Source organism: Narcine bancroftii, chromosome 4 (assembly GCF_036971445.1).
Source record: "Narcine bancroftii isolate sNarBan1 chromosome 4, sNarBan1.hap1, whole genome shotgun sequence".
Taxonomy (NCBI): domain Eukaryota; kingdom Metazoa; phylum Chordata; class Chondrichthyes; order Torpediniformes; family Narcinidae; genus Narcine; species Narcine bancroftii.
This window is the reverse complement of record NC_091472.1, coordinates 310,516,449-310,533,219: the sequence shown is the minus strand read 5'-3', so window position 1 is coordinate 310,533,219 and position 16,771 is coordinate 310,516,449. Positions and strand designations below refer to the sequence as shown.

The 16,771-nt window shown below is 41.0% G+C and overlaps 1 protein-coding gene across 3 annotated transcripts in view; it reads right to left on the bottom strand.

Annotated features, from left to right (window-relative positions):
• Positions 1-16,771, bottom strand: part of dnajc10 (DnaJ (Hsp40) homolog, subfamily C, member 10) — a 163,265-nt gene that overhangs the window by 476 nt on the left and 146,018 nt on the right. The window contains exons 23-24 of one of the 3 annotated variants that reach the window (XM_069935898.1): positions 2,676-2,807; positions 93-253 (exon numbers count right to left, since the gene is read on the bottom strand). In XM_069935898.1, the coding sequence (XP_069791999.1) occupies positions 191-253; positions 2,676-2,807 (195 nt within the window). In that variant the 3' untranslated portion in view covers positions 93-190. Of the gene's footprint in view, positions 1-92; positions 254-2,486; positions 2,808-16,771 lie in introns of those variants that run through there. The other 2 variants (XM_069935899.1, XM_069935897.1) reach the window with 2 other exon arrangements.

The following is a 16,771-nucleotide window of genomic DNA, read 5'->3' as shown; positions in this document are numbered from 1 at the left end:
GGTGGTGCTGTAATGGAGTTGTGCTTATTATATGCTGTCTGTGTCCTAGCTGGGCAACCAGAGCTCGACAGTACTCTTAAGGGTAGACTCACCAATACCTTGCACAGCTGAATCATGAGATCCCAATCGTTGTACCTCATATCTTGAAGGTATGAAGCTGTTGTTCCCTTGGCCTGTCTTTGTGGCCCTTTTAGATAACAGCACCACAATGTTCCAAAGATGATATCTTAGTAAGGACCTCCACAATTTCTTCCTTAAATGCAAAGGTGCATTTGATCAGGTTCCGGGGATTTGTCCAAGGCTGCCAGTACCTCCTGTATTTCTAATATGGTCCAGGACCTTGCAACGCATTTCCTTGGCTTCCATGATCTTTTTTACAAGACCAATGAGAAATATATACTGAAAGTTTCACCCATCTCCTGTGGCTCCACACAAAGATTGCCTTGTGATCTTTAATGGGACCAATTCTATCCCATTTAATATATCTGTAGAATCTTTTGGAATGTTCCTTATCCTGCCAGTCACATCCATCTTGTGTAACGAGACCATAAGACACAGGAGCAGAAATAGGCTTTTCAGCCCATCGAGTCTGCCCCGCCATTTAATCAGGAGCTGATCTATTTCCCCACTCAGCCCCAGTCCCTGGCTTTCTCACCATATCCTTCAATGCCCTGGCTAATCAAGAACCTATCAATCTCTGCCTTAAATACACCCAATGACCTGGTGTTCACAATCACCTGTGGCAACAAATTCAGCAGATTTATCACCCTCCCCCCCCCCCCCGGCTCTCACCCCCCCCCCCCCGGCTCTCACCCCCCCCCCCCCCCGGCTCTCACCCCCCCCCCCCCCCGGCTCTCACCCCCCCCCCCCGGCTCTCACACCCCCCCACGGTTCTCACCCCCTCCCCCCCCGGCTCTCACACCCCCCCACAGCTCTCACCCCCCTCCCCCACCGGCTCTCACCCCCCCCCCCGGTTCTCATTGTTCAGAACAATTGGTCCTACATAATTTCACTCACACCCCAAAACAACAATCGATTTTACACCATGTCAATTTTGCTATGCATCAATTCTTAACCGTTCTAGCTGAAAATTCACTTCTCTTGTGAGGGTTTCTGTTCATAAAGATGCTCTATGTTAGGATTAAAAAAGCACATCTCAACAGGTAAGACTGCAAGGAATGTTCTATTATCTAACCCCCATTATTCAAATTTAACACGTCAGTCTTGTACCCCAATTTAGAATATGATGTTAAGCAAGTAATTTGTCTAAGCCACTACTCAGAAAGCTGTCCATAGAACCATAGAACATTACAGCACAGAAACAGACCTCTTTGACCATTCTACTCTGTGCCGAATCATTTTTTTTGGCCTTGTCCCACTGATCTTCACCCAGTCTATAGCCCTCCATACCTCTCCCATCCATGTACCTGTCCAAAAACCTCTTAAAATTGAGGCCGCATTCACCACTTCAGCTGGAAGCTCATTCCTCACCCTCACCCTTCTCTGTGTGAAGAGGTTCCCTCTAAACTTTTCCCCTTTCACTCTTAACCCATGTCCTCTGTGGGTAGGTGAGATACAAACCAGTGGAAAAAGGCTACCTACATTTACACTGTCTATCCCCCACACAATTTTAAATACCTCTAATACTGATCAGGTTTATCTTGCCTACAAAAGGACTAAACTATACTAGTCAATTGCAACTCCATTAACCAGTTTTCAAGCATCAGCCATTAGAAGGTCATGAAAATTGTTATCAGGCCACCTAGGCCCACTACCTGTACTGATGCTCAGTAACAGGCTCCGTCAAGGCGACTGAGCTCAAGTGAAATTCAGCCTCAATGCAACCCTGGACACGTGTACTGGTTTGATGTCTTGGATCAATAGCACAACATTCTATTACATTTCTATAGCATCTAGACTGGGTTATAATATGCTTTTCTTGTGTTGATGTATTAAGATCACATCTGGAGTATTGTGAACAGTTTTGGTCTCCTTAAGGGTATAAATGCATTCAAGGCTACTCAGCAAAAGTTTACTTGAAAATATCTGGGTACAATAAGTTGGTTAGAATGGACTTTAATCTTTTTGATTTTAGAAGTACGTGTGAAGACTTCTGAAACGTGAAAGACCTCACATGGTTTTAAATTGTGGAGAGAGAATAGTTCCTCTTGGGACAATCTAGTCTTGGGGATCACTGTTTAAAGGGAAGGATTGTTTATTTAAGTGTATAAAATTTGACTCGTAACTAAAAGCTGAAATAATAGACAATAGGAGCTGGAGTAGGCCCTTCGGCCCGTCGAGCCAGCACCGCCATTTTACAGATCATGGCTGATCACTACCATCAGTACCCCTTTCCAGCCTTATCCCCATAACCCTTAACTCTTTTTATGACCCATTGACATCAGCTTGGCAATGTGGAAATATTGAGCAAGTCTGTCTACAAAAGGACCAACTCATCGTAGTTGATTGCAACTCCGTTAACCTATTTTCAAGCATCAAGCAAGATATTAATACAGTAGCATTCTGACAAATTGCAGATTACATCTAATCAATTTGAGAAATGAATTCCCTAGATGGACCAAGTAGTACGTTTTTTCTCTTGTTGATACATTGAGGAACTCAGAGGTAGGTCTTGGCAGAGCAATATAACAGTGGTGTATTGTATGAACACAAACCTCTCGGAGGGTGCTGTTGCCCATAATCAATAACTTCAGTGGAAAGCCTATTATGGAACATGGACTGTCATTATAAAGGATGGATTTCTGTAACATTGTGGTCCAGCTCAATGCTGACTTGCCAAGGTCGAGCTGTGGAGAGAGAGAGGCAAGTGTATTAATGGTTTGGCACTTTCAAGAACGGGGAGAATCCAGCTGTGAAGCAGCCTGGAGCATCCAAGGATTCACAGAGAAAAGTTCTGGCTGACCCCCCTCTTCAGGGGAAAGACTGAATTCAAGTGCGACTTAAAAGGTGACACTCGTGGCTAAAAACCACACTTCGAGAACCAAGGGAAGTCATCTGAGGAAGCCGGCAAAGGATTTGTAAGTTTACTGCAACGTCATTTTTTTCTCTCTCCGACTTTCAGTTTGCCGTTCCTTTGTTATCCGTTAAAGGAACGAACTTGGACATTGAACTTTGAGATCAGGTTCTGTGGACTGTGTTTTCAGACTGATTGACTGACCTGGGGTTTGGGGGATTTTTCCTTTTTGAGACCTAACAGTCCACAGGAAAAAATGTTGCTTTATTGAAGGTCCTGTGGATGAGCAGAACTGACATCTAATTTGATTATTTTCCATCTTGCAAGTGGTGATCTATTTTAAAGGTAGCCAGTGTTATGCGTAATATTGGTTAGTTCATTCATGGTAATTGTGGGGAGAAATTGGGCCCTCTGTTCTTGAACCACAAGAACCACTGTTCAATCGCTTTCACATTTTCAACTATAATTAATACCAGCAAATCATTTGTGTGTAACTCAACTTTCCACATTGCTTTCGAGAGTAATAAGGAATCAAAACATCCACATTTTAGTAAATCCTCGATGAAAATTGCTTAATTAATGTTAAAGAGGGAAACTCCTTACAGATGTCTTTCATTGTATTCTTGAAATCATTCTAGATTTATACCCATCATTGAATTGCACAATCTTTGAGTAGTTCTGGGTTGAAACAGTGAAAGCTTGATGGAAAATCTTGCACCATGAGGGCTATATAGTTGGTCAATTACTCCTACACTTGGAGAACAGAATTACTTATTTTCATTAGGAAAAGTCTTCGAGAAGAAAGCAGTATTTTGTTAATGCTTGGATATGATAGATTTTTTTGATCAATGAATAGACCCTATCAGTCATGGGCTAAGGTGCCAACATCAATATGTATTCTTACATTAGGTTTGCTATAAATCTTTCCTCACTTGTTTATGTACTTAACAATGATGTTATCTATCCAAAGAACTAGCATGTCGTGGATCTGTAGCTGAGTGTTGCGTGGCTGTTCACATAAACCTCACTTATAAGCTGGTATGTTAGGTGGACTAATGTTTGCCTCAACTGTTTTGTGCCAAACCATTTCCCACTTAAACAACCCATCTGGAAATGAGGTAAATTACCAGGAAGAACTTGCATTTGTATTGCAGCACACACATCCTCAAGGCATAAAGATATTTCACACCCAATAAAGTTCTACTGGAGAGTCCGTCAATGTGTAACAGTCTGTTTGTGCAGAGAAGTTTCAAGAGAGCAAAAATATATTTTTTGCTCTTTTTTTTTAAGTAGCATTTGGCTTAGGGATCATGATTGGCCAGGAATCTGCTCTGGTGGGTTTAAACTAGATTTGCAGGGGGGAGGAGGGGAACCAGAACAGATAGGAGTGGAGGAGAGAAAAAAAAGTTAAAATTGCATGCACCATTAGGTCAACAAGTTGAATGTGGTGGAAATGTAAATGTAAGGAATATTGTAGAAGAGGCAGACGAGCTTAGATTATTGATTGGCATGTGGAATTATGACATTGTGGTCATTAATGTAACTTGGTTGGAGGAGGGGCGGGACCAGCAGCTCAATGTCCTGGGCTTCCGTTGCTTTAGACACGATAGAACAGGGTGGGGGAAGAGTTGCAATGCTCGTCAAGGAAAATATTACAGCTGTGCTCAGGTTGGACAGACCAGAGGCTATAAGGGTGGAGCTGAGGAACAGGAAAGGTATGATCACGCTCACAGGATTGGATTATAGACAGCCCAATAGTTAACAAGAATTGGAGGAGCAAATCTGTAGAGAGATGGGAGGGAGCTGCAGGATACACAAGGTTGTGATAGGAGATTTTAACTTTCCCCATACTGACAGGGACTCCCGTACTGTAAAAGGGATGGATGGCTTGACGTTTGTCATATATGTTCAGGAAAGTTTCCTAAAATCAATATAATAAAGGTACCAACTAGAGAGAGTGCAATACTGGATCTTTATTGGGGAACGAGACAGGACAGGTGACAAGAGGTATGTGCAGGGGAACATTTTGGGTCCAGTGATCAAAATGCCATTAGTTTCAATTTAATTATGGAGAAGCATAGGGCTGGGCCTTGGGTTGAGATTCTAAACGAGAGAAAGGCCAATTTTGAGGAAATGGGAAAGGATCTAGAATGTGTGGATTGGGACAGATTGATTTTGTAAAAGGATGTGCAAGTGGATGAGCTTCAAAGGTGAATTTCTGAGAGTATTGAGTTTACATGTTCCTGTCAGGATCAAAGGTAAGATTAGAAGGGACAGGGAACCGTGGCTTTCAAGGGATATTGGGGATCTGGTTCAGAAGGAGAGAGTGAGAGGTGTTTATAGCAGGAATAGGCAACATGAAGCAATTGAGGTACTCTGAGTATAAAAAATGCAAGAAAAACCTCAAGAAAGTAATCAGGAAGGCTAAAAGACATGAGGTTGCTTTGCCGGACAATGTGAAAGAAAATCCTAGGGGGTTCGAAGTTATATTAAGAGCAAAAAGTTAGCAAGGGACAAAATTGGTCCCCTTGAAGATCCAAGTGATCGGCTTTGAATGGAGCCAAAAGAGATGAGGGAGATCTTGAAAGGTTTTTTTTTAATCTGTATTCACTCATGGGCAGAGTTGTTGGAAGTAAGGAAAATAAGTAGTCAGATCATACAGATTAAAGAGGAGGAAATGTTTGCTGTCTTAAAGCAAATAAGGGTGGATAAATCCCCAAGGTCCAACAAGATATTCCCTCAGGCCTTGAGGGAGGGTAATATAGAAATTGTAGGAGCTCTGACAGAAATAGTTAAAATGTCCTTAGCCACGGGTGTGGTGCCAGAGTATTGGAGGATAGCTCCCATTGTTCTGTTGTGTTTTTTTTTAAAAAAGAAAAGGCTCCAAAAGTAACCCTAGAAATTATAGGCCAGTGAGCCCGACGTCAGTAGTAGTTAAATTATTGGAAGGTGTTCTAAGAGATCAGATACACAATTATTTGGAGAGCCATGGACTGATTAAGTATAGTCCACATGGCTTTGTGCATGGTAGGTCACGTTTAACCAATCTTTATAGGGTCTAATCGAAGAGGCTACCAGGAAAGTTAATGAAGGCAAGGCTGTGTATGTTGTCTGTATAGATTAACCTCCTGCATGGGAGGTTTGTCAAGAAGGTTCAGATGCTAGGTATTCATGGTGTAGCAGTGAACTGGATTTGACAATGGCTGGACGGCAGAACACAGAGAGTAGTGATGGGTAATTGCCTCTCAGACTGGAGATCTGTGACTAGTGGTGTGCCTCAGGGATCAGTGCTGAGACCATTGTTGTTTGTCATCTATATCAATGAGCTGGATGATAATGTGGTAAGTTTGCAGATGACACCAAAATTGGAGGCTTTGTGGACAGTGAAGAAGGTTTTCAAAACTTGCAGAAGGATCTGGACCAGCTGAAAAAATCACAGATGGAATTTAATGCAGACCAGTGTGAAGTGTTGCATTTTGGAAGGACAAACCAAGAAAGGACATACATGGTAAATGGTCGGGCACTGAGGAGGGCGGTAGAAGAGGGATCTGGGAATACTGATACATAATTCCCTGAAAGAGATATCACAGGTGGATAGGATTTTGGCATATTGGCCTTCGTAAATCAAAGTATTGAGTATAGGTGTTGGGATGTTATGGTAAAGTTGTACAAGACGTAGGTGAGGCCAAATTTGGAGTGTTGTGTGCAGTTTTGGTCACCTAACTACAGGAAAGATATCAATAAGAGAAAGAGTGCAAAGAAGTTTTACTAGGATGTTGCCCGGACTTCAGGAACTGAGTTCCAGGAAAAGGTTAAAAAGGTTCAGACTTTATTCCCTGGAGCATAGTAGAATGAGGGGAGATTTAATAGAGGTATTTACAATTATGAGGGGGATAGTGTAAATATAGATGAGCTTTTTCCATCAAGGCTGGGTAAGCTACAAATCAGAGGTTAAGAGTGAAAGGAGAATATTTTTTTAGAGAGAACATGAAGGGGAATCTCTTCACACAGAGAGTGGTGGGTGTGTGGGAAATACTGCCATCTGAAGTGGTGAATGTGAGCTCAATTTTAACATTTAAGAAGAATTTGGACAGGTATGTGGATGGGAGAGGTATGGAGGGCGATGGACTGGGTGCAGGTCAGTGGGACTAGGCAAAAAAAATGGTCCAGCACAGACTAGAAGGGCCAAAGGGGCCTGTTTCTGTGCTGTAGTGTTCTGTGGTTCTCTGATTGGAGCTACATATAGGTTAGGCAAAATCCGTATGGCTTCCGTATACACTTCTGAAGGGTATTTGTGAACCAGCTAAAATGTTCTAACCGTTCAACAATTTCATGACTACTGTTAGGTCTGTTTTGTTCATGAATGAGTGAGACAAACACCAGGCTGAGTCGAAATCAGGGTTCTTTGTTCTTTATTACCGGATTGTAACACTTGCGACCAACCAGGTTAGTCGGAGAATGCATTCTGCCGTTATCAGCAAAATGGTGATTTTTTATACCCTTGGATACATGCTTAGAACATCATCATATCATTACTTGTCCAATGACTAAAACTGTTGCTATCCTTTCCCTGCTAGCTTCCTGCCTCTCAATCCATCAATGTCTCTCTTATCTTGTAAGTACAAGGATGCATTCACATCTTGTTACAGCCCTGTACATTCCCATCTCATGATGTTTTACCTAACAGGAGTACAAGGACACCTCCCCTTCTTGTTACTGCCCTGTACAGGGTAACTCCCTACACATTCCCATCTCATGATGTTTTACCTTACACTACTGAACCCATGACCTTTCCAGTTCCAGAACTTAGATTTTTAATTAAAATTCTCAGGTCACTGAGGTGGCATGGTTGGTTACATTACATCTTTCGTCAATATATCAACCATGTTTATAATGTTTGACATAGTTTTGTTAAGAAATGTTTAATACACTTGGGACTTTTCAAAGTAGCAGTCGGGTGAAAGATTACACACAACTATTCTACTTTTCAAGAGGCTTTATGAACTAACTCATCATTGGACCCCAGACAAGTCTCTGTTAGCTCAGTGGTTTGAGCACTGGTCCTGTAAACCAGGGGTTGAGAGTTCGTTCCTCACTGGGGACCTCATTTCTATGAGGGGAGCTGGTCAAAGTCTTATGGAAGAATTTCATGTTTGTTACATTCTAAATATAGTATTAAATATTGTTCACGCAACCCCATCAGGAAAAGGGGTTTCCCCACGTCTGCGTGGGTTTTCCCCCCCGAGCGTAGGTTAATGGAATGGGGTGTAATTTGGAGGGCACGGAGTTGTGGGCCAAAATGGCCTGTTACCATGGGCACAATAACATCAAAGTGCAGTACTCAACCAGACAAAGAAGCACAGCAAGTCTCTTTTTGATGCTCATGCAAACTGGCGGCAAGGGTCGGGCCAGTTTGTTTACTGTGAAGCTAACCAGATGGGTTCCACACTTTGATCACTACCTCGACGATCGTGATTGAGAACAACTCCAAGTCTGGACAGTGAACAGACCTTCCATTCTTGGACAAGTCTGCATCGTATTAACTTTCTGAATGATAGGGGGGGGAGAAAAAAAAGCTATGAGAGTTTTTCTGTTCTTTGGAAACACTATACAAATGAGGTCAAGGTTATTGAGTGTTCTCTGAAGAAAAATAAGGCAGTTGGCTTACATTTTAGTTAAATTTTTCTTCCATTGACCTTAAACTACAAGCAAATAGATATTTTTGAAACATTTTGTTACTTGAATAGTTGAGCCAAAATTGAAACTAATTTTATAACAAAAAAAGGGATTATTTCAAAGGGCAATAATATTTATGCAGAAGTTATATCTGTTTATTTAACTTGATGAAGCTTCTCCCAGAACAATGACTGCCATCAATCTGGAATGTACTGCATGTTATAAATGTCAATTAAATTCCCATCGACTTTTATCGAGATCTTTATTATCCAATAGTGTTAAATTTTTGCAAGAAAGCCACTAACTCCGGGGCGGCACAAAACCTTTGCTGCACCAGTGAGTAGGACTGGGGTTTGAATCCCGCACTGTCTGTAAGGAGTTTGTATGTCCTCCTCTTGTCTGTGTGAGGTTCCCCTCCCTCCCCCCTTAAAAACATACCGGGGTTTGTAGGTCAATAGGGTGTAATTGGGCGGCACGGGCTTGTGGGCTGAAATGGCCTGTTACGGTGCTGGATGTCTAAATTTTAAAAAGACCACAATATACTGCGCTCCTCTGTCCTGATAAAACAAGGTACTGTGATATTTGTGAAATTTTAGATTATGGCAGGTGAATCTTTGTTCCCTTTTAAGCAAACTTCATATTTTGAATAGGTAAGACACAGGATTCTGTTGACATCGTGGTTAAGTGAAAAAAAACAACGCTGTAGAAACTCAGCAAGTCAAACAGTGCCTTTATATTGCAAAGGTAAAGACACCTTGATGATGGGCTCAGGCCCGAAACGTTGGTGATGTACCTTCACCTTTGCAACATAAAGGCACTGTTTGATCTGCTGAGTTTCTCCAGCGTTTGTGTGTGCTTTTCACATTTTGAATACATTCAAGTAATAATCATGTTGGTTTTAAATTCATGTGCATGCCAGTTGATTATACAATCTGACCTGCTTTAAGCCACCCCCCCCCCCCCCCCCCCGCTTCTGTTTGCTCTCTTTTTTTTTGCTCATACTCCACCAAAACAGGAGGAATGCCTCTGGGGGGCAATATTCAGGTGTCCATAACGCATTAGTTATATGAAGCTTACATTAGTTTATAGTCTTTTTACTCTTTCCTCCCACAAAAATTATGTTAGCTTTTTTTGCATTCATGAGTATTGTCTCTTTCCTATTGGCTTTGATGTCCATTTAGAACAAAAGACTGGCAAACAAAACTGATTTCGAATTATTGAGCTCTCTTTTCACACTTGCTTCATTTGAGGACATTCTCGCTTATGTAACTGAAATGTAATGAAGGATGACACCTAGAATTCTGGCATGCTTTGATCACTGACGTCTTCTGTATAAACTTCATTACAGAGCCTTTGAATGGTACACGACAGCAAAAAAAAGCACAATACTGTAAAAGGTGGAAAATACAACAGAAAAACAGAATTATTATGCATTAAAATATTTTGCAATGAAATAAACTGAGAAAGATGGTGTGCAGAATTTTCTAATATCAAATGATCTGTTAAATCCAAGTATAATCATTTTAGTGGAATTTTTTTTGCTTATTTTTGTTTTAAATGGCTGAACAACAAAAAAAAATCTGCTGTCTTATGAACCCTCTACTTTGCAGGAGCTGCAGAGAGGATTCATTGCAGAATTCCGGTTGTAAAAATTAATGCGAGCAATGGTTCAGCCAAATCAAAACATTGTGGGTTAAATTCCCATTAGGAGACCAAGAGCATTAAATTTTAGACAAGTGCTCCCGAACACGAGTGAGAGAGTAGGTGCCATCGTTCTGATGGATTATTGAAACTTGAACCCTGACTACTTTAGATGCCACAGCACATATTAGAAAGGCAGTCAAGCAATACCTGGAGTTCTGAGCCCTAGTTCATTAAAAATCACTTAAAATGAAAATTAATCCAGTCACACTCCAGTTACTATGGATGGAAACATGCTCTGTGCAAATCAGCTGCAATTACTTTTATGTTTCATTGATGAGGACATCTTAAAAGTGCTTCATTGGGTATCAAGTGCTTTGAAAGATCCTGAAATCTGACTTTCTAACCATTTTCATAATCTGCGAACTTTCCTAATGAACCATCAAAAGATTGTTGCAAACAATGAAGGCAGTTTTCCCCACATTGCCCAAGAATCTTGAGCTAGGGTTCCTATCCAAAGCATTGACTGTCGATTTCACTCCGTGGATGCTGTCCGACCTGCTCTAAGCCAAACCTCCCCCCCCACCCCTCTGCTTCTGTTTGCTCAAGATTCCAGCATCTGAACTTAATGTTTCCCAATCGATGGGTACTTCCTTGTTGCACATCAAGACTGGTGGGCACCCTTTTTTGCCCATACTCCACAGAAACAGGAGACAGATTCAGTGTTGGCAGTGATGGATGTAGATCATTGAAATGTCCACCCCCTGCCAGTGGAACTTTTAAACCACAAAGAAGAGAAAAAAAAAATCAGAAGGTTGTGTCTCACACACCCAATTAAATCCCATTAAATTTAAAGAAATATTTCCGAACATCTGCCGGCATCCCTCGTGTTACAAGGTGCAAGGGGTGGGGAGGTAAGTGGTTATGGCAAAGGAGGGGAAGTTTGAGTTCCTAGAAAACCATTTCCTGGAGTATAAAGCTGTATGTTCAATCAAAAGTTCATTTTGTGTCTATTAACTATTTCTCACCCCACAAATTTTTATTCTGCATCTCAAATTCTTGGGCAGAGATCTGTGAATTCTGCAAGGGTGATTTTCCCCAAGGCCCAAACAGCTGCCAATTGGGGTCAGCATGTGAATAGTCAAAATGCCTTTTGGTTGTCAGACATCAAGAGTCATGCAGCATAGAAACCGCCCCTTCCATTCTCAGCAGCCAGTGCCTACCTGTAGGATCCTCATCGACCAGTACTTAATCCATGGCTTCACGTGCCTTGGCAATTCAACTTCTTAAATGTTCTAAGAGTACCTGCTTCCATCACCCACTCAATATGGTGCTTAAAATTACAACAGCCCTCAAAGTATTTATTTTTCAGATCCGTTGCAACTTCTTTACCATAAACCAGATCCCACTGCAAGCTTTGAAAACCTTCCTCGCTGTCCACCACACTTCCAATCTTTGTGTCATTTGCAAACTCGCCGATCCAATTGACCATGTCATCATCAAGATCATTGAGATCGATGTCAATGGACCCAGCACCAATCCTAGAGGCACCAGTCACAGGCCTTCGGTCAGAGAGGCAATCACCCACTACCACTCTCCGGCGTTTCTCAAAGCCAATATTGAATCCAGTTTACAATCTCACCATGAATACTGAGTGACTGAACCTTCCTGAATAACCTCACAAGTGGAACCTTGTCAAAGGCCTTACTAAGGTCCATGTCAACATCCACAGCCTTCCCTTCATCTTTCCTAGTAATCTCCTCAGAAATATTCTGAAAGGTTTGTTAAACATGACCTACTACACACAAAGCCACTACACCTCATCAGTCCCTGACTGTCTAAATACTTGTGTAACCAATCTCTTAGAAACACCTTCCAATAAATTTACCCACTACTGACATCAAGCTCACTGGCCTATAATTTCCAGGGTTATGTTTGGAACTTTTTTAAGCAACTGAAAAAAATCAGCTACCTTCCAATCCTCCTGCACCTCAGCTGTGGGGAAGGACATTTTAAATATATCTGCCAGGGCCCCCGCAATTTCTGCACCAGCCTCCCCTGAGACCAAGGGAATACCTTGTCAGGCCCTGGAGATTTATCCATCTTTATTTGTTTTAAGACAGTAACCACCTCCTCCTCTTTAATCTGTATAGGGTCCATGACCTCAATGCATATTTGCATCTCATGCATAAACTCTGTGGCAGTTTCCTGAGTAAATACTGATGGAAAAAAAAGCATTTAAGATCTCCCCCATCCCTTCTGGCTCCAAACATAACTGATCTTCAAGAAGACCAATATTGTCCTTGCTGACCTTTTGCTTTTACTATCGATGTAGAAGACCATAGGATTTTCCTTCACCTTGCCTACTTTGGTCTTCTCATGTCTTCTTTTAGCCCTACTGATTTCCCTCTTCAGTTTTTCCTTGCATTTCTATACTCCAAGTACCTCATTTTGCCTTGATCTGCTATACACTGCTCTCTTCTTCTTAACTGGATCCTCAATATTCCTTGAAAACCAAGGTTCCTTATACCTGTTAACTTGGCCTTTAATCTTTACAGAAACCTGCAAACACTACTCTCAAAATTTCACCTTTGAAAGTTTTCCACTTGCACAAAAAACAACTTATCCCAATCCACACATTCTAGACCTTTTCTCATTTTCTCAAAATTGGCCTTTCTCCAATTTAGAATCTCAGGCCAAGGCCCAGCCCTATCCTTCTCCATAATCAAATTGAAACTAATGGCATTATGATAACTGGACCCAAACGTTCCTCTTTCCATACTTCTGTTACCTATCTGGTCTCATTCCCTAATAGGAGATCCAGTGCGTCTCTCTGCATCTCTCACAGACCAGCCCTCTGGTCTGTCCTGCCTGGGCACAGCTGTGATATGTTCCCCCGATGAGCGATGCCACTCCTCCCTCTTTCAACCCTCCTACTCTGAAAAAATTAACTTGAAAATATGACCATGGGGGACTACGTTTACCACATTTTTGAAATTGTTATGAAGCAGCCCAACTTAAATTTATTAGTTCATTGATGGATTTGGAACGGCCCCCTTGTTGGGCCAAAATTGAGATGGCAAATATTTTTTTGAATTTGAAATAGATCAATTTTTGTTCAGATGGAATGTAAATATATTACAGCAACGTAATGTGCCTATATTAAAACATTTAATGAAGCTATGGACAAAGAAAAAAAAATGATAGGTTCTAGTGGTGAATTGTCGGTCTTGACTCTTGTATAATAATCAACTTATTTCTTTCTCAATACATAATCGAAGTTTATTATATTGGAGATTTAAAGGTGTGGAAAATTTGCAAGATTGTTTTAAAGGTGGTAATTTTTTATCTTTTGATCAGATGAGGGACAGTTATGGTATTGATAAGAATTCTTTGTTTCTTTATTATCAAATTCATCTCTGGTAAAGCATGTGTTTGGTAGAGATATGATTTTACCTGAAATGACTAAATTTGAGACTTTTCTTATGAAGGTACCAGAGAAGGGTTATATTTCATCTATGTATCAAATATTACAGGATGGTATGGATAAAAGGGTTGGGATAAATCTAAAGGTAAATGGGAAGCGGAAATTGGTTTTATTTTTTCCGAGGATGATTGGTCAGATATTTGTTATGATGGTGTAACTAGATTAGAATTAATCATTGCATAATGTGCATTTATCAATTTTTTTTAAATCAATTATACTTAACACCTGAAAAGCTAAAAAAAATATGGTTTTCATGAATCAGATTTGTGTTTTAGATGTGGTGACGCTGTTGGAACTTTTCACACGGTTTGGTCGTGTGTGTGTGGGGGTGTGTGTGGGGGGGTGGGGGTGTGTGCGCGTGTGCGCCCAATAATCCATAAATCTGAAGCCCTCCCTCCTGCATTATATCTCTTGCTGCATGTTAAAGACACATTCTCCTACACTTTTTAACCTCATTCGAACGTGGCATGGGAAGCATTCTACTTGCAGGATTGCACACTGAACTATTCATCGTAATCCAACTATGACCTAACCAATGTTTCATATGCTCTTCCTGCTTATAAACCCTGGCAAATAAATCCCAAGTACCCAGAATGATTTCTTCACTATTTTATCTACATGTGCTGCCACCTACAGGAAACTGGATTTGTATGCCAAGGTTCCTCTGTTTCTCAATGTTCCCAAATGCCACACATTAATTTTAGTGCATTTGTTCTGTCACATATAGTCTTTCCAAAGTAAATCACCTCACACGTGTCAGGCTTAAATTCTATCCGCCCATTCCACCAACATCAATATCGTCCTGTAATCTAAGCCTATCCTTAGTACCAACAGCACCACCTACAAACTTGCTGACAATACCACTTGCTCGAAACATCCTCGCACTGATCCAAAGTAGGCCGCAGATCACATGTTTCCAATCACATCATCCACCCTGTTATCACTCCTCGGCCTCCTTTTCCCCGGGCAATCCAATTTACCAAAATGCCTCGAATCTCTTGGGCTCAAACTATAAAGGTTAAAATCTTAGTTAATTTTGTGACGATCCCTTTAAGAAAGATTGTTGTTGTAGTGTTACCATAGTTACCATTATGTCATAATAGCCAGGTGAATGGGGAGCTTGATTTCAGTCTTCATAGAGCCATGGAGGAGGCGCACACATAGAAATACTTTTCTTTGAATTCATCTCATCTTATTAAGATACATAATTTCTTATATCATTATGTCTTTAAATACAAATCAAATATTTTTATTATACATTATGAAAATTTAAATGTGAAGTTATGTAAAATGGTTATATTGTGGCTGCCCGCCGCCGCGGAGGTCGAGCCAGCACGTCACGTTGCAGTAAACAGCAGCTTAACACACCGTAACACGTCCCTTAACACACGAACTGACGCGGTTGAAAGCTGGAGCAGTACAAGACCAGCAGCCCTAAAAGAACAGATCAATAACAGGCTGGGGAAGAATATTCCCGCCTGCTATTGTTATTTGTGCAACCAATCAAACAAACGGCAGGAACTCCGAACTGTATAAAAGGAGCCTTTCCAGCCTTAACAAATCTCACAGCTTAACCTCCCACACTGTGAGTGTGTGTTTATTTGAAGCAGTCGGCTACAATATTAACTAATTAAAGGCTACATAAAGCTGCAACTCTGAAGTTTGGTTTATTGGAGTGACAAGATGGCAATTCAGAATCTCTAAGCTCGCATTTCTAGGAAGATGACACGTTTTGAAACTGGGAAATATGAGAGATTGGAAAGTGTCATCTACACTAACGTTGTGGTGCACTCTCCCTCGTGAAACCTTGTTACAAGTCTGACTGCAGTTGACGTAGACTGCATTGGTAAAAGCCATGGCTAACCATATTAAATATCTATATTCACACTCAGTTGTTGTTGTGGGAGAGGATGATGGACTTCGTTCCGTTGATCTATTTATGGGTTCCTAAGTGGCTTATTCCAGACAAGTCGTTCCAGATGGCAGATCAGGCTTCCATTTTTATTTCAACTCTATTTCATCCCTTCCGATAAAGAAACTGGAGGTAGAATTTTGTGACTTAAGTGGGAAATTGCAGCACGACAACTAAAAGTTGACCTCAGATCTTCCCATTCTAAATATTGACGTAAAGGTGGAATTGTGGCGACCCACTTACCAGCAGGCGAACCGGCTCCCAAAATGGCGGACGTGCTGTGGAAAACACAAGAAATTGACCTGCATCCAACACAGGTTTTTATCTGGGCTGATGATATCACTGACGAGGCCATTTCCTGTCTATGTGACAGAAGCATGCAAGCCGAGAGGTGTCAGTCTTGCACTAGACTACACAGCGTGTACATCAGTGGTTGTCAACCTTTTTCTTTCCACTCACATACCACTAAGTATTCCCTATGCAAGGGGTGCTCTGTGATTAGTAATGGATTGCTTAAGGTAGATGTGAGTGGAAAGAAAAAGTTTGAAAACCACTGTTTTAATTGTACCCAACTGACTTGTTATGTGCATGGATTCATAACTCCAAAGGAAATGGACCAATGACAATTTTTCTCAAGTAAAATATTTCAATACCAATTGGGTCTAGAGCAGTGATTCTCAACCTTCCCACTCACATCCACCTTAAGCAATCCCTTACTCATCACAGAACACCGATGGCCCAGGGATTACTTAAAGTGGGTTGTGACTGGAAAGAAAAAGGTTGAGAACTACTGCTATAGACTTTTCATTGGTTATTCCATCAATTATTGATTGTTTTCATAATACCCCAGGTTTAATTGTGGAGTTAAGCTGGTGGGGAGATATTAAGCAAGGATAGTGTTTGGTTTGTTTTCATTTTTAAGTTTGGAAGCCTTAAAAGATATTTTATGGCATTAAGACAAAAGCTTTATGTACAAAAACGACAACTTCCCCATTAAAAGAGCTAGAAGTGACCAGCCAATATCAACTTTAGCAATATTTAGAATGTACAAATAATTGTTGTTAATTTTGGACAGAACAGA